Below are 25,198 nucleotides of genomic sequence, written 5' to 3' on the forward strand. Positions count from 1 at the left end.
AAAGGGCAGACCTTACTTCTATGCCTTTTTCAACACTTCAAAGTGGATTTAGATTTTTATTGAAGTTCACTTCCGAATAGCTTAATTCTTTATTGCCGAGTCTACCATCCATTATTTTTAAAAAGTTTTCTTTGATGGGTAATTATTTCCCTCTTGTTCCTTGTATAGTCATGTAAAATAGTTTTTACTAAAGTAACGAACAAGACAAACTGAGAATGCCAGTGAGAATTTGACAGACTCAAGATCTTAGATAACTGTGTGGTTTAAAAGCATTTAAGAAAATGAGATGCACTTTAAACAAGATATTTTCTTATCAGTGTAAAAATTAGGCATGATTCTATTCATGACTATATGAAGTCATCATGGAGAAGACTGGGTAAATACAGGAATACACCACCCTCAGGATACAAGTAAGCCTCCTCACTTTAAAAAAAAAAAGTAAAACCTTGCATAATGATGATTTCCATCCTTATATGATCTGTATATTTGTGAAAAAAGGTTTACTCATTTTTTGATGAGTAAAGGTTTTTATTTCAAACATTGATTAACAGCAATAGTTTGACATAAGGGGGTTTTTCAAAATTTAATTTTAATGATGAATAGTCTTGAGTTCTCATGCCAGTGTAACGTAGAGCAAGGACACACTATCACCATGAGTTTTTATAAATACATGGCTTTCATGTTACGGCTTATGACACTACTAGTCACTGTTGGTCTAGACTTGTTCCCACTTAGTTTCTTTTATTTTCCTCCCCCACTCACCCTTTTGTAATAACTATGACTGTCACAACTATTTAAAACGACCATTTCTTTCTGTTACATCAGATGTACATGGAGAAGATGAAACTGACTAATTTGGCTGGATGAGTAAACCTTATGACAAAAAGAGAAAAAACTCAGAGAAATTGGACCAGTTTTATTTTTGGGCAATCTCCAGTGTCCACTTTAAAACCAAAATCCATTGAGAATTACAACCAAGTTGCATTTAAGCAAGCTCATCTATGGACAAAACTGAAACCAAACATATCCACTTTATAAGGACAAAGTTCTGCTTGTATGAACAAGATGTAAGAAGTTGCCGAAGTTTGCTTTCCTAGTACTCACACACACGCACACACACACACACATATATACACACACAGACAGAGAGACCCCAAACAATTTCCCACAAAGTCATGCACATTTTTCAAACAAACATTTTTACATTTGTGCTGCTAACCACCCTTGAAAAATTACCCTTATTTTAGCAACACACTTGGACAAAGATGAAGCTTAAGCATATATAAGTACTTTAAAAAATGAGGGAATGAATAGGGCACTGAACAGAGAAAGTGATTAAGCACAACTGAAGATATAAATCCACAAGACCAAGCAAACTTGACAATTTAGAAGACAATTTGGAGAGCCACATTTTACATTTTGGTTTAAACCAAGACAGTCCCACTGATGTCTCCTGAAAAAGGCTCAATATACTTTAAAAATAAAACCATCATTTAAAAAAAGCTTTGAGAACATGTAAAATTAAATATCTCAGACTACATGGTGCTTAAATGCTTCATGCAATACAGTGAAACATTAGTCATATTTAGTGCCAATGGTTTTCCTGCTGACGACAAGCTTGTCATTCTGAAAAATAACATCAGCTGAGTGAAAATCAAATCTACCTAAAGTTACTTGTCCTCCTACAAGCCTGTCATAACTTCACCAAAAAGAACACTACTGCATTTTCCTACTGTTTTTTGGGCTAATCTGACATCATTATTTCCAAGATTATATTAAAATGCCACTAAAATACAATAAAATTACACAAGTGAGATCCCAAAAAGATTTCACGTAACTGTGTTTGTGGGTGCACCACTTCATAGAAGAGCTGTAACTGCAGCTAATTGATTAGATTCTAAATTATTGCCAAAATTATGACTAATTCTTATCCTACTTCTTATTCATAAGCAGCTTATACAGAGTATTTTAATATTTTAAATTTTGGCTGGCAGGCCCAATTTAAAAAAAAGAAAACAAGCCTCATGACATTTTTGTGTTCTACTCAGCGGAAGAAAGAGATACAGTCAATTATTAATCAAAGTTTTTGATCTCAAAACTCCTTTCCCAGACACTGCTTCCAGTATTCAGACATGTTTCACTATTTCAGCAAACAAGCATTCTTTCAAAGGAAGCTGCAACTTCTCCAATGCCAAACAGAGCAGCAGCTCAAAGTGAAAATGCAGAAAGCTTGAGTGAGCATCAATGTACAGTATCTTGTAAGAGAAGCTAAACTGACTGACAGATAAGCTTTGCAAGTAATTGGGAATAGAACAAGTGCTACTTGCACAGGCAGTGAAGAACACACATTCCTTTCTTACAAAAATAAATATCTTCGTCAACAAACACTTTAGTAAGTATCGTTTAGTTTTAGCTGTGGTACCCACCAGGAAGGGTTCAGAAACTCTGGAAAGTGTGATAAACAAATGCATTTCATTTAACCATCAAGTCTGAAGTCTCAACTCTTCCAAAATCATGAGCACATGAGAGCCTTTTAAATGAAATCCCAGGGTGATGTTTGCATAATGTCAGTGAAACCAAGGCATTTAACTACAGCTACAAGCCTGTATTTTTAAACAGATTTCAATCTCAACTTATTGCTTCCAGCATATTTTCTCTGATTGCTCTTTCTGATTATTTTACCTCATCTTTGCTTCCTTTCTTCCTCCTTCAGAGGTCATTGATATGACTGCATATGAAGATAACAGCCTTCTGCTAATTCTGCCCTTACACAGTAACACAAGAGGACCTGCAATTGAACATATATTCCATTTATATAATCACTACATTCTTGGAAGATTTTTAAAAGGTTTTATTTACTGTCCAAATTGTCTTATTTCTGAGTAGGTTACCCGCTTTATTTCAGCTTTTTGGCTCAACCAACTACACTCTTCACAGGCTTTGCTGCTCAGTAATCTGGTTAAAAAGAGTTAAAATCCAACTGGCATAATTTAGCCAAGTGGAAGGAAAAAAAATAAATATGGAAGGCCAACGAGTAAAGGGAAGTAAGTCCACGAGAAAATATTTTCAGCCTTGACCATAGGGGAAAAAAAAAAAAAGGAGAGATGCATGTTATGATTTTTTTCCTTTTACAAAGTGTTCCACATTTTAAAAATATTTGTACTGGCATGCACTCTGTCACACACACCACAGTACCTACCATGCTCTGCTTTGTAAAAGTGCAGATCTGCCTGTTTCTATAAAAGTCACAACCACCTATCATTTCAGTGCCAGTAAGTTAAAGTAGATGTTCCACATGGACAGGAGATACTGCACTAATACAGGAACAGATATTCCACTGAACTGTAGACTTTATTATGTCATAAGGCTGTGCAAGATTATGAAATTGGGTTGAAAAGCCTTGCAAGTGAGGTCTCTTTGAACTTAAGAGTGGCAGAATGTACTTTTATTCAGGGTCTACAAAGTGAATTTCTCCTGCCATTACATGGCTGTAGCTGACCGCAGAGTTACGAAGAAGAAAGGCAGTAAGAACTCTCACACATCCCTAGAAGTTGCATTGAGACTGTGCAAAAAAAGGGACAAAATTACTACACTTTCCTTCTGTTTGTCACCAAAAGGAAAAATCTCTCTGAATATATTAGCTTTTCTGCTTTAAAGCACTCCTCTCCTTCAGAAGATGACTTTTAAGATAAATGAAAAGATGAGTCTTTTGGATGTCCTGAGCCAAATTTCAACCAATCCTTCCAGCATATGGACTTTGTCCCCTGGAAGCTGTACAGTCTCTTTGGCTGTGTTAGACAGTGAAGCCAGACACCAAAGTAGCAATTCTGTCATATCCACACAGTGTGTGGACAGTCATGCTAAGGCTCTGATAGAAGAAGTCCAAAGCCAATTTATATAGCTCAGAAGAACTGAGGAGTTAATGAATCCATATTATTCTCCTTCAATCTGACAATATTTAAGTATGCTAAACATGAAAAATAAACAGCCTGAGGCATGTACCTATGGAAAAAGTGAAGTATTTGTTTAAAACTAACTTCAGAAAACCAGGCACAAGCAGAGGAAAGCATTCAAGGATTTTAGAAATAGCGGGCAACTCTGCACCTCAATGTATCTTCAAAAAGAGAAACCTTCACATTCAGTAAATTTTCCAAAATTACCAAATATTTTATGAGATGCCTGCCTTTTCAAGGATTCATGAATAGGCACATGATCAGATTATTACTTTCCTTTTAAAATTCTGGATATATTGCCTATAGGTAAAAGAAAAAACACATGCAAGGAATTCCAAGACACCGGGCTTCCCTACTTCCTCCAGACTTTCTTTGTAAGTTTGGACAAAACCACCAAGTATCAAAAACTAATTTTCTGATATTTCTTTCTACCAGGACTGAGTAAAGCACAACACACTCTCCACATTGCTGACACATAAGAATATTAACAACATTTCTTGTGAAAACTAACATTTAGACTCTCATCTCATAAAGAGAAAGGCACAAAAAAGGGCAAACTTGAAAATTAGGGACAATATAGGCAATATTATAAACTCAGTCTTTTATTCATATCTACATAGCAAAACTTAAGAGAAATTTTCACTCAATGTGGCAGACTGAATACCAATCATGTACTGTACCTGGTGCCAAAATTATACAGCTGTTGAGAGATACAAGACTTTAATCATAAATATTTCATTCCTTAAAAAGTGAGCACTGTGTCTGGCTAATTTGCAGAAAAGCAGGATAAAAACCTATGAGCAGCATAGATTACTGGTGGGTAGGTAGAAAACCTGAAGTGTTCATCATCAGTACTGATGAAGTAAGAGTTTGAGAAGAACTGAACTACGTAAGAAGACATATTTTTGTTATCCCCTGTAGTACTACACTATTTCAAGCAAAGCTGTAAAATACCAGACCCTTTGTAAAAAGCCAAGAATAACAGAAAGGAGAGAGGAAAATACTGGTACAACAGGCTTGTAAGCCAGTATAGCTGGTTTTGCGTTCACCAGCAAGTGAATGGTAACTGAACAAAATAAAAACATGGAGAAATAAATCTGCAGAGCAAAAAAACCCAAACCCAAACTGAAATAAAATCACATTCCTAGTAATTAAAACTACTTTTGTGCGGTTTGATACAAGGGTCACAATGTTCTGCTGGACAACTGCTGACTGTCTAAACAATGAGGGCATCCATGTAGAACTGGATACATTGAAGACTACACAGGAAAATGAAAGAAATTCAGCAAAAGAGGTTAATTCAAGCTTCACTTCATTATTAGTTTTACTTTGACCTCTTTATATTTCGTTGGACACAAGACGCCTTAATCTGAAACTTAGTGGAAACCAATGTTATACTCTCCCACACAACAGATTTAACAGAATAATGTAAAAGCACATTTCAATGTAGTATTCACTGTTGTTCAAAATATGACTTCTTGATGCATTAAAATGAATATTTTCAAAAGGCAAAAATCACTTATTCCTCTCCCCAGAAATCTGGTTCACTGGTTTTCATTTTCCACTCAAAAAAAAAAAAAAAAAAAAAAAAGTCTTGTAATGAAGCAGAAAAATAGTCACCAATTGCATTATGTACAGTGAGAAACCGATGCAAAAATCTTATAAGCTCAGTCTGAGAATAACTGAATGCTCTGAAGTATGCAACAAATAATTACAAATACCAAATGCATTCAGTTTGTGTTTGAAAACGGCCCATGCAAAAGGTCAAAAATTACTCAGTTCTATTAAAATAGTGACTTGCCTTATAAAATACATGGTTTACTTTTCTGTGTGGAAAAAATAACTTATTTTAAATGAAGGTAAGTAAGCAGAGGGAAGAAAAACCCCAACTTGTTTACTCTACCAGTCAAAGACAAAAGGTTCCTGTCATTGCTCACAAACAAAATATCAGCAGAACTTGAAGCATACAGGAAACACAAGATACACCACAAATTCACAGTCAAGGAGTCAAGCAGATTATAGTACAAAAAGTTGTCTTGTTTTAGAAGGATGAACAAGAATATTGGAAGCTACAATGAATGGCACAGAAGAAATTTAAGCAAATAAATCATTATGCTTAAGCTATGATTTCCTAGCACTGCATAATTCCCATTTAAGACACTCTTACTCAACAGAAAACATTGTTTTCTGGAAGAAAAGCCTCTATGACAGTGTCTCATCTGACTATTTCAATTAAAGCTGCTAGCAATATAGTTCAAATCTCCACTAACTGAGCTTACTTTGACTTGTAGAAGCACAGAAGTCTTTCCTATGCTAAACTGTGTTCAATAGACATAGGCTTGTTTACTGTCAAAGCACAACTCCTACTCCAGAGAAGGGTGGCAATGAAAAGTCCTGGGGAGTATTTTACAACCATTTACCACAAGCTGAAAAACTTAGAAATTTTGGTGAAAAAAGAGCTATTTGAATGGAAAAGAACAAAACCTCCTAATTATCAAGTCAAACAAGAAAAGCCAGTTGTATTTTGGCAAGATATTAAATAGAATGTTGGAGTTAAAGGTTGTTTTATCAGACCAAGATTGGGAAGAACCAAGATCATGGCACTCAAATGGAACAGGGAGATTAAAAAAAAAAAAAAAAAAAAAAAATATATATATATATATATAGGTATATAGATATATAGATACAGATATAGAAATAGACATTGATTTTTTTTTTTTTTAATGCTATTGCACAGATGGAGCAAATTCAAGAGGTAGTACTAAAATGACAGGAATTAGTTAAAGCCTTTGCACCTGCTCTGGCAGATGGATGCAATTAATAACAGAAAAGAAACAGAAGAACACTCCCTGAGGGGTAGGTTGTTTTAAAATTAAGCTGACACACTTTTTTAATACAATATATTAAGGCTGAGATGTGTTTTGAAGTGGGCTGTCTAGTTTACAGCAAACGAACTCATTAGTGAGGTGTGTAAACAAACACAGGCCTGGCCCCACAATTAGTTTTCATACTCATTCTGCAAACAGAGAATGCATTTTTTAATTACTCATAGGCAAATGGATGTGCTCTATTTTGCAAGGGAAACAATAGGATACTTAAGTAGATTTGCTCCTAGTGTAAAGGAAAGATTTGAAAACGTAGAGCACAAGAGCCTTAGTCAGTTAAATTCTCACCTTTTAAAGACTTCACTCCTCAAGAAGCCAGTTGAAAACAATTTCATTATTTGAAGCCCAACCAAAATTAACAAAGATGAAACATCTCCTGTTACACTCTGTATATGCATGTGTGTACATTTAGATGCATACAAACTCCAAGTATATCTGTCTAGTTACTACAGCCACAATGACCTAGGCACACCATGAAGTGTGGTAGTAGATTATTAAGATACTGCTGAGTAGTTTTGGCCCATGTCAGCTGGCGTTTTCCCAAACAAATCCCAGGGAGGTTCAGGGCCAGCACAGGTCAGGGATCACTGCTTGGATGCAGAGGTAGGAGGGGGTGGTGAGGGTGCTGTAATTTCAGGAAGGACAGTGGCGACCATCCCTGTGCCAGCCTACATGGCCTCAGGGCCCAAGAACAGTGCCTGGCTCATTTAATTTACAGGTACAGACAGAGCTAAATTTAGCTTGTCTTTCCACATCAAGGACAAAAAGAGGATTTAATTACTCAGCAGAGGGAACTAATACAGCAACACTGTATTATCATCAGTTGTACTGCAACAGCCTGCTGGAGCAATGATGGATCTTTACAGTGTACAGAAACTTGGACAAGCAGTCCTTTTTTTTTTTTCTTTCTTGGAGTAGTTCAACAGCAAAGTGGGTTAAACTGTTACACTATTCACATTTCATGTGTGAAAAGAATATTTTTTCATTTCTAGAAAGCAATAACAAAATTTTTTTAAAAGTAAGCTTGAGTACTTGATGACTATGAAAAACATAAGCTAAGTAAATAGAGAAAAATAGCAGTAGCCAAATTAACTAGATAATAATCTAACAATGAACTGCCACTCTCATCACAAATTTTCTCTAAGTAATTACCCACTAAGGCAGGAAAAGCGTCTGTTGTTATTATTATTATACCGACTTAAATTATCAGTAAGAGAATATTGAGTGTCACAGGTGATTGGTTTTGCTTTCTCTCAGTTTGCTATAGTAAAACCCAGGTAAGTACATTGCAATCTATTTTAAAAATTACCCATGATGGTGGCTTGCAGCTTATAAACCCTTTTTTTAAAATTTTGTTTTAGATCTAAAGATCCTAGCATCCTTGAGGGCACTGCAAAATAATAACATGAAAGCGTTTTCCATTTGCTCCACTTTAATATTCTTAACAATTATTACAGGTGATTATGCAATAATTGGATATGGGAGAAGAAGGGTATTCATAAGATATTGTACATATCTAGAATGGGCAAGCCAAAATGTATTTAAGCAAATAGTCCTGGAACTTCAGAGTTATCTGTTGTTACAATAATTATCTTCTGTCTTTTTTTGTTGTTTTTGTTTTTTTGGGTTGTGGTGTGGGGGTTTCCTGTTTGTTGGTTTTGTTTGATGTTTTTACAGAACAGATAAAGGTAGGACACCAAAATACCAGCAGGTTCCAGCGGCCCTTACAGCTTCAGCTTCCCTGCAAAGAGGGACCAGCTGCTTTTTGCTGGGGCACTGCACATGCTGAGAAGACGGTGACCTCGTCAGAGCTCAGCCACTAAACCACTGCCTGACACTGCACCACAGAATGCTACACCCCCATGAACAGCTGCCTTTTCATCACATCGTATATATTCAGTCAAAACACCAATAGGTTAATTCCAAAGTTTAAGAATGCTGGGATAGCCAGGATGTTGTGTTACAATTAGGAAGAAGTCACTTCACATTCAATTTTTGAAATAGATGACTTAAGTTTTACAGGCATTGCTACCATATCCCTTAACTCAGCACATTATAGACTATATTAACCTTATTTATGTTGCTATAAATAGAACCTACATCTGACCTCTTCATTGTTCTTATGTTTCAGTGTATTTGGGTACCAAGCCACTTGTACCACAGCAAAAAACCACACAAATGACAAAAGCTCCCACTATACATGCATTGACCGACTGCAGAAAATCAATAATATTTTAATAGCTGGTGAACAAAGAAAACCAAACCAAAACATCTCTCTTGCTTCCAACGACTGTCAATTGCTCTTTGATGGAATTCATTCAAGAACACCAACAAAGTTTCATTCATAAGGCTGTCTAATAAGTCCAGAAGAATGAGAGTCACCAAGAAAATTTAAAAAACCAAACAACCAAAAACCTTCCATAAAAACAAAAATGCAACAAAACCCAAATCAGTTAACAGATAGTAAAATACTGCAATGGAAAAATGTAACTGTTAGCTTGATCATTTGTATTTGTTTTTTCCTTACCAAGCAGCTGGGCTTTTCAAGAAGTCACAATTTTGCTTTTCAGTAAAATGCTCAGACCTGAAATCCCTACTTTACAAAGGTACCTAAGAGTTCAATACGAGGCTTCTTTTACACTGTCTTGTTTCCTTTATCATATCTTGACTCCAAATCACCTTCACTCCACAGTTTTCACTACAGAATTTTACCAAATCCTGGATGACATCCTAATGTCATCATTACATGACTGATTAGTACCTTGACTAGGCTGAGGATCAGTCTCATGTAACATACAATTCTCAAAATCTGACACCTCAGATTTACCTGGCTTTATTCTGTAGTGTTTTCATAGAGTGACTAAATCACAGATCCAAACTGTGTATACTGTAGTATTATGACAAGTAAAATAAACATTCAGTTGGAGAGCTTGTAAGTAAAAGAGATCTGTGGAGTCATTTGTATATACATAATTTTTGGACCTTAGATACCAAACTTACATATGTACCTTACATATAGCCCGAATAGAAAGATGCTCTTTCCTAGAGCATTAAAGTACCTGACCTAGGTTTCTGCATTGCAACACCTTGTGGTCTCTCAGTGGATCTATACATAGCAGGTTAGCTTCTTAGTTTAGCCTATTAGAGACCCTGAAGCTGGGCAGTAGGAATACTTGGACATTAACACAGTGCTGCTGGCCTGTATCAAAATATTACAGGTGGCCAGTGCTTTCAGCAACCACCCTTAATCCTTATGCACCCCACAGATCCAGCAGGCAAGCTAAGCTTTTTGTGCTGGCTGCTAACAAGACATGCCTTGAACTTCAAACACAGCAGCTGTTTGCCTCTCTCCTCTCAGCCTCACCTCTCAGCTGTCTTCTGTCAAACAGCCTTGTCACTCTGTGTGCTTGAAGCCACAAAAGCAGTCTATGTCTTCTCGTCCTTCCACAGCACGCAGAATCCTGACCCATCTTTAACAGCCTTGATGCTGAAGCCATAGGTATCTCTTTCACCTGCTCTTCCAGCTGGCTTGCTTCCAGCATACTCACATGACTCTCTGAGGACTGCAATTCCCAGAATATCTGTACTTACTGTACAGCACAGGCAATGGAAGAACACTGCTTGAAAACCACTCACTTTCCCCATGGAGCTGGCTACTCTCTTAACAACGCAGCACAGATGCAGAGGGATGCAGGGAACCAAGCTGCTCGCTCCTGCTGGCCCTGCACTCGGATGAACTGCAAGACAACATGACTCAGCCCCAGACGGCTACCAAGAGCTCACAGATAACAGCTCTTGGCAGAGTGTGGGATATGAAGGGAATGACATAACAACAATGAAAACAAAACAATCGAGAACAGGAACCAAAGACTTTACAAGTTCAGAAAAAGCATCAGATCCTCTGCTTTTTTCACAACCAAATGAGAGATAGCAACAGAGTGAGCAGTCACTACTTAACCTTATGAAAGCTGAGCTCCAAAGAAAAAAGGGGTAGGAATATCTGCCAGAGAGGAGTTTTAAACCAACACATGGACAAGAGTAATTTACAGAGACTACAATAAAATAAGAAGCTTCCAACCCACTTAAGGCAAGTAACTGCCAATTCATATTTTAAAGCTATAGAGAAACAACCTTTGAGGAAGACATTATTGATATGATTTTATTGTTTTATGTGTTTTAAAGAATAACATGATACATTTTAAATCAACAGGAAGATACCTGCACTAAAAATACCTATAAATTACAATATAAATAAAAGCAACACTGAATACTCTACAAGTTTTTCTACTGTTTTTTCCTGACTCCTATTTTATTAAAAGTGAGACCCAAAAAAAAAGGAGGAAAAAACCCAAGAGGAAACCGTTAAAAAAGGAAATATTTGCAAAACACCTACTACAAAACCCACATTTGCAGAAATTCTGAAACCCCAAACTTAAAAATACTCCTCTAATACAATTGTCTTTAGAAAATAAAAACTTTGACGCTAAGTGTGGCATTTTTGTTTCCTTTTATGACAGCTAACTAGAAGATAAACCCTTGCAAAGTATAATTACTCCCTGGCCCATCTTCAAAAGGATCTGAAGTCAAGTGTCTTGTACCCGACGCAGGTAAGCCTCACTCTTTGCAGCGCTCAAGTGTAACAGACAATCAGTTGAGTTTTATTCACCATATCCCCAGGGGAAGGGCTCGTATCAAAAAAAGAGCATCTTTTAAACTAGAAAGTGCTTACATTTTCCCTCACCACCTTTTGGAGCTCTCCAGCCCATTCCCAGCACAGAAACATGGAAATCTCAGCACTTGCTTAACAGCAAAGCTCCTTCGCTCTCAAGAAAAGAGTAAGAAAAACAAAAAGAAGAAAAGAAACCAGACAGAGGGAAAAAAAGTTCTTGTTCTTTGTGGCCACAAAAAACCCCAGCAAACTCCCAAATGCGCGAAGGGGAAGCGCAAAGGCAGCGCACTCGAAAAGGCAGCAGGAACTATTGGTTGTTAACACACTCGAAGCGCTCCCACAGGCAGGGATCCCACAGCCCCACGAGGGGAAGGACGGACACACTGCCACAGCCCCTGCAGACCCCACAGCCAGGGACAACGTCACCATCCCCATGAAGGCAACCCCCACCCGGCCCCCATCACCCCCAAAGGTCTCAGGCTGCCCCTTAGCCAGCGCCACCAGGTGGGACCGGAACCCCACCCCCCTCGGCCCGGCCGCAGCCAGGGGCCGGCTCTGCCACCACTCCCACCCCTGCCGGCCGCTCCTTCCCGCCCCTTCCCCACCCCGAGCCCTCTCCCGGCCGCCGCCCCGCCCCGTGCCCACGCCCGCGCCCATTTGCTGGATGCCGCGTCAATCAAGCGCGGCCTGCCCTTGTGATTGGCTGTAGGGCGGCAGCGTTCCCGCCCCCGGGCAGAGGGCCGCGCTGCGGCGCGGCGCGCAGGCGCGCACGGAGTGTTGTCCTGGGGGTGGGCATGTTCCGAGGAGAGGAGCGGCCGCCAGCGCGCCGCGGGGAGGGGGCGGGCGCGGGAGAAGGAGCGGGGTCGCCGCCGCCGGGGAGCCAGCCTCACTTCCTAGGAGTGCGGGGAGACCATAGCCTGCCGGGGGCTGCGAGCGGTGCCACAGACAGACCTGTGCGTGTGCATCTCTCTCTCTCTCTCTCTCTCTCTCTCTCTGTCTCTTTTGCATGTGCCTGTAGGACTCTCCACACACGCGCGCACATTTCCACCCCCCCGCCGGGCGGGCTGGGCTGGGGTCCGGGAGGGCGACGCGGGCGGCGGGGCAGTAGCTCTCCGCTCTTCCCCGTGGGGCAGCGCTCTCCCTCCCGCCGCCAGCAGCAGCCGCACGGGGCAGAGTCCTGCGGGGCGGCCGGCGCGGAGCCGGGACGGGCGCGGGTGGCGGGGCGGGATGCGCTCCGCCTGCTTCCCGCGGCATTGAAGCCGCCGCGGCTGGAGGGAGGAGAGCCTCGTCCGGAGAGACGCTTCGCCTGTGCTCCGCTCCGCCGCGGGCGCTGAGGAGCCTCCCTGCCGCCGCCTGCTCCCGGCTTTCCCGGCGGCCGCTCTCGCCCTTGGCACACGGCCGTGCGGTGCCAGTGTGTGCGTATGCGTGAGCCACACACGGCCGTGCGGTGCCAGTGTGTGCGTATGCGTGAGCCAGGTCCGTGTGCGTGCAGCTGCCCCCGCCTGCCCTGCGGGTTCCTGCCTGCCTGCTCTCTGCGCTGCCTTCCTCTGCTCCCTCTTCCCGCTCCGCCGCGGCCTCTTTTGTTGTGCGGTGCCGGGCATGTGCCCGCGGCCGGCGGGCGCAGGGACCGGCAGCGGCGCGGCGCGGAGCCGGGCGCGGCTGTGTTCCCCTCTCCCGACTGTCGGTATTGACAATAAATCCGGGATCGCTTCTGCCCATGTAAACCTGGGCCAGGTGGTTTTACGCTGATTGTCATGAAAAGTTAAGCTTGTTCCTAAACGTGCCCTGATCTTGCCCTTTCCTGCCCGTGGAGAAGGAAGTGTTGCCTCGCAGGCTGCGGCGGGTTCTATGACAAGATGTTTTCGGAGCACCTTGTGAGCCTGTGTTTCTCTGTCGTTGCGGCCAGCTTGGCTCCCAGATGGCCAATTCCCTCAACGGCCGGAACCCGCGCAAGGGACGGATCCTGGGCTTCATTGATGCCATTCAGGATGCTGTGGGCCCCCCCAAGCAGGCAGCTGCCGACCGCAGGACTGTGGAGAAGACCTGGAAGCTTATGGACAAAGTGGTGGGTGTCTCTGTGTGTCCGTGTATACACGGTGAAGAATGGGGCTATTTAAATAGGTACACATGGGCAAAACAGCTTCTTCCTGCGGCTCTGAGTGCTGTGCTGCATGTGCCTCGGGACGTAAGGGGACTTATGTTTTAGGTTATTTAAGCATCATTTGTCTTTTTATTTTTTTTTTTTTTTCCTTTTCAGTGGCCTCTGGCTATGTCTTTTTTAATCTTGGTTTGTGGAAGGAAAACAAATGTGTGTGTTTGCCTTAGGCTATTGTTATTTTCAGATCCTTTAAAATGACTCAAAGTTGAAGAGCTGTCCCAATCAAAAGCTGCTTAACTTAGACTCGTAATCACATATTATCTGTGTTTCGTGTTGGATCACACTGTTAGTCTGCAAACAAGACCTCTGAAGTATTAAATGTCAGTTAAGCTAATTGTCCTGTGAGTATGTTGGTGATGGCAACATAGATGTGTTTGTGCTTTTAGGAATCTGCGGGGGGACTGGGGGATGTCACTCTTGTCAGTTTAGTAAACAGATTAGTATGGCATGCCTAACTTTTTAAGTATGTGTTCTGCATTTTAATGACTTACGAGTACGTCTACTCTTAATTTGGAAACTAGAAATACACTATGCTGAAACTAGTTTTTCAGGAAGTGGGGGGATAGGCTATAGCTTTTTAGCTCTTATGCTTCCCCTCATGAGCCTCGTACATTTTATTTAGTAGTCTATGAAATGACAGCTTGTATCGTGATTATCTAGGGGAGTGCCTTACCAATGGTAGGAACAGTTTGATTGTAACATGGATTGCTGTTCAGGAGATTCAGACACTGTGCTTTGCACACGGGGTGATACTTAAAAGCTTCCTCTTGAAACTTCTGAGCAGTGAGGATTACTACCTGTTGGCCTTGGGTCTGTATGGCAATACAGTTACCACTTTTTAACTCAGTGGTTATTTGTGACTTAGTGTAACTCTTTGCTTTCCCTGTGGCTCTTGTAAAATAAGATGTTCAACATTTCTTAATGTTCATCATTAGTTATACTGGCAGGGTGGAGACTATTTTATATAATATGCCTTTACAAGTGCTTAAGTATTTTTTAAGTCCTTGTAGGCTCTTTTTTGTTGCTCCAAGAACAGTGTTTGCATTTCCACTGCATTTACTGATAGTGATTATAAACTGAAACCCCAGCTTTGATAAAAATGGTTATTATCACAAAGACTTTGTTGACATTTGCCTGTCAGTGGTCAGGATGCTGTTACTAGTGAGGTCTCTTGTACTAAGAAGTGCAAGTATAAATACTCAAAAGTAGGTACTCTTCTTCAGTAGGAGGAAGTTTTCAGCTTGGAAACTAGGAATTTGGTTTGTTGTTGGAACCGCATGGGGAATGCATAGCTCTGTTTTCCCTGTGTCAGGCCTTTTACAGATCTATATGGTATGGTTATACCCTGATTTGTTTGTATAATCACAGTTACCAGAAAGTCTTTACCCTACTGCTTAGAGTTCTGGATTGCTTTCACTCATTGAATACAGGATAACTGTATTTGTCACAGCCCATCACAACAGCCAGGAAGGCCTGTTTGGTAGAAGTCACTGGAACAGCTGGACATTGTGCTGTGCTTCCTTTTACATTTTACTGGATAAGTGTCCTCAATTTGGATCTTTAATGTATCCTCTTTAAGCTGCTCTCAGTTAATCAAATTTTATTTCCAAATTGTATTGAAGTATACCAGACAGGATGATGTCATAGTGTGAGAATGCTCTAGCTTGTTGCTTGAGTTTTTAGCATTTGGTACTTGTACTGAAAGGGTGTTTGAGCAAATTTAATATCCTGGCAAACAAATTTAAATCTCATAGCTTTGTGTGGCAGTAGGCACAGGAAGGTAATTTTTTCCTCTGTCTAGATCAAACCCAGGGATTAAAATCAGAAATAGAAACTTGCTCGATCAACTGTTGTTTTAAATCCCATTTCTGGAGTGTGTCCTATGACTGATTTCTGTGGTGGGTCACTGATCAAATGAGTACCTAGCGAAGGCAGTTGCTCTGCCAAGTCAGTGGGGTGGTACCCATAGTAAGGCTGTGGCTTGGAGGTCTGTTTTACTTGTTGTAATAACAGTCGTTATGCTTGTTTATTCTTTAACTATGGTAGCTGTGATAACCATCTTACTGCTGCAGTAAGGTAGCTGAAGTTTTCTCCCATTCTAAAGATGTTAAGAAAATGAAGGATGGAAGCAAAGCAAAACTATTATCTTGACCAAACAATGAAAAAAGAGCAGCCTTAAAAACTAGCAGCAGAGCTCAATAATTTCTGGTTTGCATTTTTTTCTTTCTTATAATTGCTGTCTTTCACCTTCCTTTGATTTCTTTCTGTAATTTTGTCCTCTGGCAGATGAGGCATTCTGTATGAATTACTTGTTTGCAACAATAAGGGATTAACTAATACTACAAACGTTCCTACCCTATCAGAACTGTACTATGAGGGTGGTTTTGTGGTGTATGCAAAAATTCTGGCTACCTAGACACCATGCAAACTTCTTTGTGTAGAATTGGTTATGTGTCCTGCTTTCAAATTGTTCAGGTTTCATGATAATACCACTTTGCCATGGGCTGATACTTTAGGTTGGAATAGGCAGAATACTGCAGTTCTGTTGGGGAGTTTTCTCTTTAAACTTTTACTACCAGTCTGAAAATAATAATGGACTTTTTGAAAAAGAGTTCTTTAGCAGGAGAGAATGTTGGAATAGTGCTCCTGCTTAGAGCCTTGTTTGTAAAAGTCACCGTAAGCAACGTTCTTGCAAGGAATTAAAAAAATCTGCATGTAGGTAATCAGTGAATGTAAATTGCTATCTGTCTATATATCTTTCCTTTTTGTACTTCATACACTGGAATCTGTACTTTTTGTGGTTTGTTGGTATGTCTTAAGTGAATTTACAATACTAACTGCATTATTAAAGGGAAAGCAATGGTTAGCATCAATGTCAGGTTTCCCTACTGCTTTTCTCATGGGTAAGCAGTAGCTTTACCATTAAGAACCAAAAATACTTTGTTTAATTCCTGTGCAATGCAAAGGATAATATTTCTTTTATGGTTTAGAAGGCTAGCCTTTCTTTCCAATGCTAGCATTGTTTAAGAAAGTTGACCACATCTTTCTGGACTTGTAGGAAACAAACTACTACTTTTAAAATATGATGTATATTTTAGAAAGTTTCTATCCTGTAAATAAATGAAAAATGAATATTGTTAACAAATAACTCAGGTCTTCCTTTAAACTGTGTATAAATGACATGAGATTTTTTTTTTTGTGAGATTGTAAACCTAATGGTTTTTAAAACCTAGACCCTAGCCATGTATTAATATTAGAGAATAACGGTATGTCGAGACTAGCCTTGGGAGAGAATTACTACTATGTAAACATTGGAGTAGTTAGGTCAGTTTACTGCTTGGGCTATTTAGGGTTGTCAGTACTGTTTTTTCACACTTCACTCTTGTGGGATTCAAACTGAGAAAATCATGACACATTCTGAACAGGATTCTTAAAACAGAAATATTTCATCAACTTTCAATCACTTTTCATTCCTCCTATGCATTGGGCCTGGAAATAATTAAATTTTCTACTATGAAGATTAACAATATTGCCTGAACTATTTGGGTGCAATGTCATGGCCCACCAGTTGCTTGACTCTGTATAAATGGGGATGGCATTGATTTGCTGTTTAGTAATTATTTAAGAGCAAACTAGAGTGCATCTCCAAAGCTTACACTATTGACTTAGTGAGTAAAAGCTGTGTTACCTCTGCGGCTTAATATTGTGGTTTTCTTTAAATTAACATCTGTCAGCATCTGAGTATAAAGAGCATGGTAGCTGAAACTGTGTGTGCGAAGCTTCGTGTAATTGATTCTACAGTCAAAATTGGTAGGAAATCTTATGTCCTGCACATGCTGCTTATAGAAAAAGAATACAAAATTAAACAGAGAAACAGAAGCTTCTCTCTTTCTAGTTGGAAGAGAGTAAAATCACCCTCCAAAGTCAACTGTCCTTGTGTGTCTGTGGCATCAGCATTCTTGTTTATTCTTCCCCTATGGAAACATATGGCTCAGTTGCAGTGTGGTAGCTGTTGAGCAAGCACTTACTGTATTTTCAGGCAAAAAGATTGGTGTTTGGGTCACCTTTACTTATATTCTCATGAGAGCTTTATTTATGCGCCAAATCAAATGCGTTGCAGTTAAGGTAACTTCAGGCAGGAAGAAATCTGTGTCGAAGAAGCATAATGTTCAAACTTGGACCATTTTCCTTATTAGCCCCTCCTGATTAAGTTTTTCAGAATTCATTGTTGGTTGCATTGGATGTTGTGGATTGCTGGAGAAGTGTTACGGTAACTGCGGAGCTACCTTTATGCTGTTTGTGGTGTGTCAAAGCGTTTCCTAATTCTTTGACTGTTTTGTCAGGAGATGTTCCTTCAGTTGGGTGACTTGGAAGTGTGGTTTTGGAAGTGTGTAAGCACTGATGCTTCAATTGTTCTAGTCCATTCACTGCAGCTGAAAACAGTGTTTAGCGGATGTCCTACTCATTAGATACTGTTTTAGCTGAGTTACTTTCCTTGTATTGTCTTAGACTAGCATTAGGTGTTTAAACAGATTGTGTTAAAGCTGCTATACTTTGCTTGGACAAGGGTCCTTTTGTCAAATGAGTCAAGGGCTTTCAACCTTGCTTTAAAAAGTGTATAGAAGATAGTTTTTAGCAAGAAATTAATTTGTCTATGTACAATAGGCCTCCATTACTCTAATCTCTAATGAGGCTATGAAATAACGCCTTATAATTTAAGTCAAATATCTTTAAAAGTGTTATGAGTAGTGGCATTTATTTTAGATAGGGGTGGGGGAGGAGAGGAGGGAAGAGGGGGGTTAATGTTCTTTCTGCAAAGGAACTAGAGTTACCTTGTCTGGAAGTTCCAGAGTTAACTGTTTCAAAATCAGTTTCTGGTAGATTAGGGTATCGCTTCAGTTTTCAGAGTTGCACTCCTATTGTTTCTGTGATTCTGGATTAAGTACTTGGATTTTCCCTGAGTGTGAGCTCGTGAAAGGAGCTTAATTTTGCCTCAATTTGCCTCAATAAGAGCTATTTTTTACTAACTTGCGTACTTCTTTTCATTTTTTACACTGAGTGCCTGCTAAATATATACATGCTTACTTCCAGTCATAACAATACAAAAATCACAGAGTGGTATGATTCATGTCCTCTCCGAATGTGTTGGTGTAAAGTGCAATATAGCGGTCTTTACTTTAGGGGTGTTGGGGTTTTTTTTGTTTGTTTGTTTTGAGTTCTGTTTTCTTTTGAAGAAAGTTCTTGGCAAACCTTTTGCGTCAGCAGGTGTCATTTCTTGTTGCTTACTTTTAATTGTGAACTGCTGTGGTATGTGTCAGGACATCCTGACTGGAAACCATATGGTTTACCAACCATCTCTTTACAGACTTCCTTTGAAGCCTTGTGTACTCTGTGAAGTGAAGAAAACCCTATACTACTTCAGTGGATCACTGACTTGAACTTCGTATTAGTATTTTTTTTCACTTATAGTGAATAAAACTAATGAAGGTGTTGATGAATTTTGTTTGGCTTTCTTAAAAGCTTGTTCTAAAATGGAAGGTCCTGGTTATGTGCCGTATTTATCTCTTCAAATTCAGCAGAAAGTGAAGCCTTGTAAACCATCTTGTATGTAATGACGTGAGACTGAGGAAAACTTTCTAGAACTTCTGAAAGAGAAACTAGTTCTTCTCTATAACTGGATATTCTTTTTGTATATGGACTGACTGTTGAAAATACAGCAACCAGCATAAGCAAATTGCTTTTTCTTGTTCTAATAACAAGAATGGTAGTTCTAGTATAAATGATATTTTAATGGTATTTCTAATACATGTGAAATCACTTATATTTTGCTTGTTGGCATATCTGATCGAAAAGATAAACTTCAGAAAGATAATTAATTCTTTGTTCATGAGATTTAAGTTAGGATAAATAAGTAATTCAAAATTACTGAAGCCACCTCTGCTTGTGGTCTGCTCTCATTGCTGACTTTTTTTCTCTGAATAAACATTTTGATCTTCAGATTTTTTTTTTCCTTGTACTTGTTACGTCAGAAAGTTGTAAGGCCTTATCAGTGACAGATTTGTGTCACCTGTAGTTCATCTTGTGAAGAATGTCAGTCTGGTTTCAAGTTTTCACTAAATCAGAAGTCACAGTGAACTCAAAGTTCAGAGGGAAAAAATCTATTTTTCATAAAGATTTTCACTTCTGTGTTTGGGATTCCAGTTCTTCTAACTCTTCTACTAAAAGACATTCATGTATGTCTCTGCATGGATGATTTTCAGGTCTGTCTACACATGTAAGATTCTTTGCCCATGTTTCTGAAATCTCCTTAGAGAATTCTACCTGTCAGCTTAACTTCAGTGCTTTTCTGAGCTTGAAAGTATGCTGTCATATCCAACCTTTATTCTTTGAGAATGCTGCTTTAGACATCTCCTAACCCACAACTGGGGCCCTGTTGTTCCTTTTTTTTTGTTCTGATGGCCTTATCTTTATCACATAAAATATAAACAAATTATTTTCAGTTTCAAGGTCTCTTGCAGTTCTGGATTGCAGTTTCCAGAATTCATTACCGGTCAAGAGATGATCAAATACCTTTATGCTGTACTTTTTTTTTTCTTTCCTTCCAGCTTCCAGCTCCTTCGGAACTTAAAGGAATTCCTTTATAAGCCATTAAATTGAGAGCTTGCTGTGAAACTTCGCTGTTTATACCTAGAAATACCAAACTGCTAGTGTTCAGTGTCTGAACCACTCTTCAGCATGTTGAACAGCTCATGTATTCATACTTGCCTGCTTTCTTTTTTTTTTTCCTACTGAGGTGTAAATTTCTCTGGGATAAGGACTGTTCTACAACACATCAGAAGGCTTCCTGATGTATCACTTGGTCTAAAAGTTGAAAGAATAATAGAAATTACTATAATAACAATCAGTGAAATGAGGAGACCTATTGTGTCATGTTTTAAATACTGTTTTGAATGGTGCTTGACTTCTTAAAAGCTTCGTAGTGCTTGACGTTTGTCCACTCTATCTCCACTTTTCTAACTATGACCCCCTGTTACCTCAGTCTAATTGCCTGCTTGTGTTCTTGTGCTGTGTACGTGTCAGAGGGTAAGAAACGATTTCGTGTTTGTTTTGCTGTTTGGGGTGCATGAAGGTCTGTTAGTGGCAGTAGTCTTAAGACAGTGAATTTCTTAATGGTGTAGATGTAGAAATTGCAGGAGAGGTCAGCAATAGTGATAGAGCTTTGAGTTTAGAGAGCTGAGTGTTATAGGATACAGGCTTGTTCCCCTCTCACCCAGAAATGCTCAAGACTACTTTTTTCAAGTTGATAGATGAATAGGAATCTACTTTCAGCAGTATTAAGATGTTTTTATAAACTCATTAGCTACCTCAAAAGAATGCCAAAGTCACTAATATATAATGTGGCAATCTCCAAATGATGCCTATAAAACTTTGATACCACATGGTCTTAATTCTTTTATAAGTATTTGCATCTGTACAGATGCACACATATCTAGAATGTGTCCCTATGCAATGTTTTAGCTGAGCCTGAATAGCTCAGTGCACCAGCAGTCAAAAACTACATGTTAGTTTTAGTCTCTCTTCTTTCTAGAACAGAACATTACAGAACAAACTATCAGAAAATTTAGATAGCCAGGAGACAATTCTGATCTTGTTATGTTAAGGATGTGTAGGAAACAGTGAGTACTTTTGTCTTCCAGAAATGTTTTCAGTGGAGACTAGATTCAAATAAAGGTATTTGATTAGTCTGAACTTATTCTTTGAGTAATATACATTCAATTAATATTTATGCCATTTGGGATCACAGTGTTTCCAAGTCCATTGAGATGTTTTCTTCTATTTGGTTTAAGTGACAAAGTTTATTTGTGAAGGGCTACAGGGGTAGTTTCTCTGAGGCATTGCCAGAAGCTTCCCCCTTGTCCCATAGATATAGTGCCAGCCAGCTCCAAGATGGGCCTGCTGCTGGCATCCCATCAGCAGCAGTGGTGCCTCTGGGGTAATGCCTTGAAGAGGGGAGAAAAGCTACTGTGCAGAAGAAAATTGCTGCCAGGGAAGAGGGGAGTGAGAATATGTGAGAGAAACAACTGTGCAGCCACCCAGCTCAGTGGAAGGGGAGGTAGGTGTTCCAGGTGCTGGAGCAGAGGTTGCCCTGCAGGTTCACAGTAGAGCCAACATTCACTGTAAGCCATAGAGCTCCCCATGCTGGAGCAGGTTGATGCTTGAAGGAGGTTGTGACACCATGAGGAACCTGTGCTAAGACAGGCTCCTGGCAGGACCTGTGCTCCCATGGAGAGAGGAGCCCACACTGGAGCAGATTTCCTGGTGGGACTTGTAACCGTGGAGAGGACCCATGCTGGAGCTGTGTGTTCCTGAAAGACTGCACCCTGTGGAAGGGACATGTTCTAGAGGAGTTCATGAGGAACTGTGGTCTGTGGGAGAGACTCATGTTGGGGAGGTTCAAGGATGACTGTCTCCTGTGGGAGCAAGGGAAGAGTATGAGGAGTCCTCCCACTGAGGAGGAAGGAGTGGCAGAGACAAGGTGTGATGAACTGACCACAGCCCCCATTCACCATCCCCCTGTGCTACTGGGGGGAGGAGGTAGACTGGAGAGTAAAATTAGGCCCAGGAAGGAGGGAGTGGTGGATGGAATGTGTTTTTAAGCTTTGGTTTTATTTTCTTGTTACCCTAATCTGATTTGATTGGTAATTAAATAAATTAAATTCCCCAAGTAGAGTCTATTCTACCTGTGACAGTATTTGGTGAATGATCTCTCCGTGTCCCTGTCTTGACCTATGAGTCTTTTGTTATGGGTAGGGGAATGAGAAAGAAGCTTTGGTGGACACCTCCCCATCCAGCCAAAAGCAAAGTACTGAACTTCTATTCCAGCCAGGAGCTGAAAAACAATGAATTTATAATATTTTGTTTCCTGGTTTACAGTATCTGTTTTTGAGTGACTTTAAGTTTCTCTGTTGTAGCTAATAACTTTTGAACCACTGTCACAGTTCAGACCATTTTCTTATGTGCAGAGCATTCAAAATTAAATTTCCCTAGGGTCTAAGAGGTTATATTGTTAGATGGAGAGCCAGCAGATGACAAAGTAATTTATGTCAGTTCTTAGTAGATACTTAAACATCTGTAGGTAAGTTAACCTGCAGCAAACAGATCTGTATGAAAGTACTGCTCTTGGCATTTGTTGCATGCTGTGTTTTGATATGTTCCTTAGCATATATTAGACAGGAAAAGACATACTTTAAGGGCAAACCCACAAAATATGTAGGTAAGCTTGTTTGCTCTTTATAGATGTGACAAGATTAAGTCAAATTCTGCCTATTTTGACATTAGAGACTATGCTGGAATTTCACAGAATATAAATGAAGTAGGATTTAATTCTTTTGGACTGGAGGTTGGAGAAGTATGTTACATCTAATAACTCTGAAGATAACAGATGAGTTTTTGTCTCAATGTATTTCTTGTCTTTTACATTCTCTTGTTTTTGCTTATAGGTAAGATTGTGCCAAAACCCAAAGCTTCAACTCAAGAACAGCCCACCTTATATACTTGACATTCTACCTGACACTTACCAACATTTGCGACTTATACTGAGCAAGTATGATGACAACCAGAAACTCGCACAACTCAGTGAAAATGAGTATTTTAAAATCTACATTGACAGTCTTATGAAAAAATCAAAACGGGCCATAAGACTCTTTAAAGAAGGGAAGGAAAGAATGTATGAGGAGCAGTCACAGGACAGGTAAGTGAAATACTTAAATATGAAGTAGACTGTCTGGTCTGTCTGCATTCTTAACACTGTTGTCTGCAGCCATTGTTTTGACATTTTTAATTATTCAAAGAGCAGAAATATTTATTGCTTGGATTCATTGACCCTGCAGGTCAATCAGTAATTTGCTGGGTTTGTTTCACTGTATGCTCTTATCTGTCATTTTGTGACCTTTAAAACCAAGTGCATTTCCTTCATAAAACATTCATTTCATTGTAATTACTTATTCACAGGGCTTACAGTATGTAGTTTTTCCTGTGGTAGAGAGAGTGACTGTTAACTTAGATTGAGCTTGACCTTCCTTCCTACCCTGGTTTCTTAAACTTTGGGAACCATGATGAATATTGACTTAGGGTTTTCACAAATGATGGAATGAAGCAAAACAATGTTCATATTTTTCAGGTATTACATGATGTTATGGTAAAGTAATGATAATGTTAGTTTCATTCTGAGAAACCTTTTCAGAAGCCTAATGGATTCTTGATTTGCAGTGGTTCAGTTTTTAGTAAAAGGAATTAACGTCCACTTTATCTGCACTCTTGGTGGTAACTGAAGAGGTTTTTAATATTTGATTTGATTACCTAATATTTTAATAAATAATATTTCAGGAAATTCTGTGCAAGAGCTGCAGTCTTGTTTTGAGAAGAGTGGGATACAACATTGTTGTGGCCCTTAGTCTTTGCCTTGTGTGGTATAACTTTAGATGTATTCCAATGAAAGAGATTATGCTCTTTCTGAAGTCTCCTCCTTTTACAGGAGATAGTGGGGAATGAGAAATCAAGTGAATGGAGGATTGAATTCCTGCTGTTCTTTCTGTCTGCACCTGAGCTCCGAGGCAGGCATGGCTGCAGTGTAGTTCTACAGCTGGTGAAATTATCAGTAGAAGCAGTGAAATGTCTACATTCTTGTACATGTCACTGCTGTTATGTTTGAATTAGACATATGTTCCTTCCAGATCTTTGGCAATGATTACAGCTATTCAGTCTACTGTGGCAGTCTTTTGGGCTTGGTAGGGTGTCTGAAGTTTGCTTGACATCTAAGGAATTTTTTCTTAAAGAACATAAAGACTGTCCTGTTATGAATATACTTTGGCAAAAATGCTCAAGAGTAGCAAAATGCACTGTTTAAGATGTTTTAGTGATGAGTAAAGATTTTAATGTATGAATGTTTTTTGTGTTTGAATTTGCAAGTGTGTAAAGCAGTGTTTTCACTGTTGATGCATTCTTACCAGAGCCCCTGAAAGAGTTATCAACACTGAGCCTATGGCTGCCTATTTTAAGCCTCCCATTTGGTATAAGTAGTTGCAAAGGAAATACAAACTTGTTATGGTAAGGGAAATTTGACAGAAGTGGTTGAATTATATAAGCAGATTTTATTTTGACTTACCTGTGTTGTATGAAATCCTAATCTGATTACAGGTTTGCTTAAAGTTAGCAAAAATTAAAGGCAGTTTCCATGTCACTTTTTCAAAGTACTTGCTGTAAGCTCTGTACAGTCATTCAGGCAGTATCTTCGTAACTATATCTAGTTGCTAGAGTTGCTTCTTTCCAGTTACCCGTTTCATTCCTGCATTAGGGTAACAGTGGTGATAGTAGGATGTCTTCTGTGAAGCACAGAGTTTTTGAAGAAGGTGCAGTTAGCATATTTGCTGTGTGTTTGTTTGGGCCGTTCTTATGAGATGGTGGGAGAGGAGGGATTTTAAAACAAATCATATTAAGGAAGTGCACTGAATCACAGTAACTATTTCAGGCTTTT

General features: G+C 39.5%; 1 protein-coding gene across 4 annotated transcripts in view; it reads left to right on the forward strand.

Moving 5' to 3' along the window:
• Positions 1-12,326: 12,326 nt before the first annotated feature.
• CBLB (Cbl proto-oncogene B) overlaps positions 12,327-25,198 on the forward strand; it is a 128,127-nt gene continuing 115,255 nt past the window's right edge. Inside the window, exons 1-3 of one of the 4 annotated variants that reach the window (XM_032098366.1) lie at positions 12,327-12,460; positions 13,414-13,572; positions 23,166-23,416. In XM_032098366.1, coding sequence (XP_031954257.1) covers positions 13,426-13,572; positions 23,166-23,416 — 398 coding nt within the window. In that variant the 5' untranslated portion in view covers positions 12,327-12,460; positions 13,414-13,425. Of the gene's footprint in view, positions 12,461-13,045; positions 13,242-13,413; positions 13,573-23,165; positions 23,417-25,198 lie in introns of those variants that run through there. The other 3 variants (XM_032098363.1, XM_032098365.1, XM_032098364.1) reach the window with 3 other exon arrangements.

This window comes from Corvus moneduloides, chromosome 2 (genome assembly GCF_009650955.1).
Source record: "Corvus moneduloides isolate bCorMon1 chromosome 2, bCorMon1.pri, whole genome shotgun sequence".
Classification (NCBI taxonomy): Eukaryota; Metazoa; Chordata; class Aves; order Passeriformes; family Corvidae; genus Corvus; species Corvus moneduloides.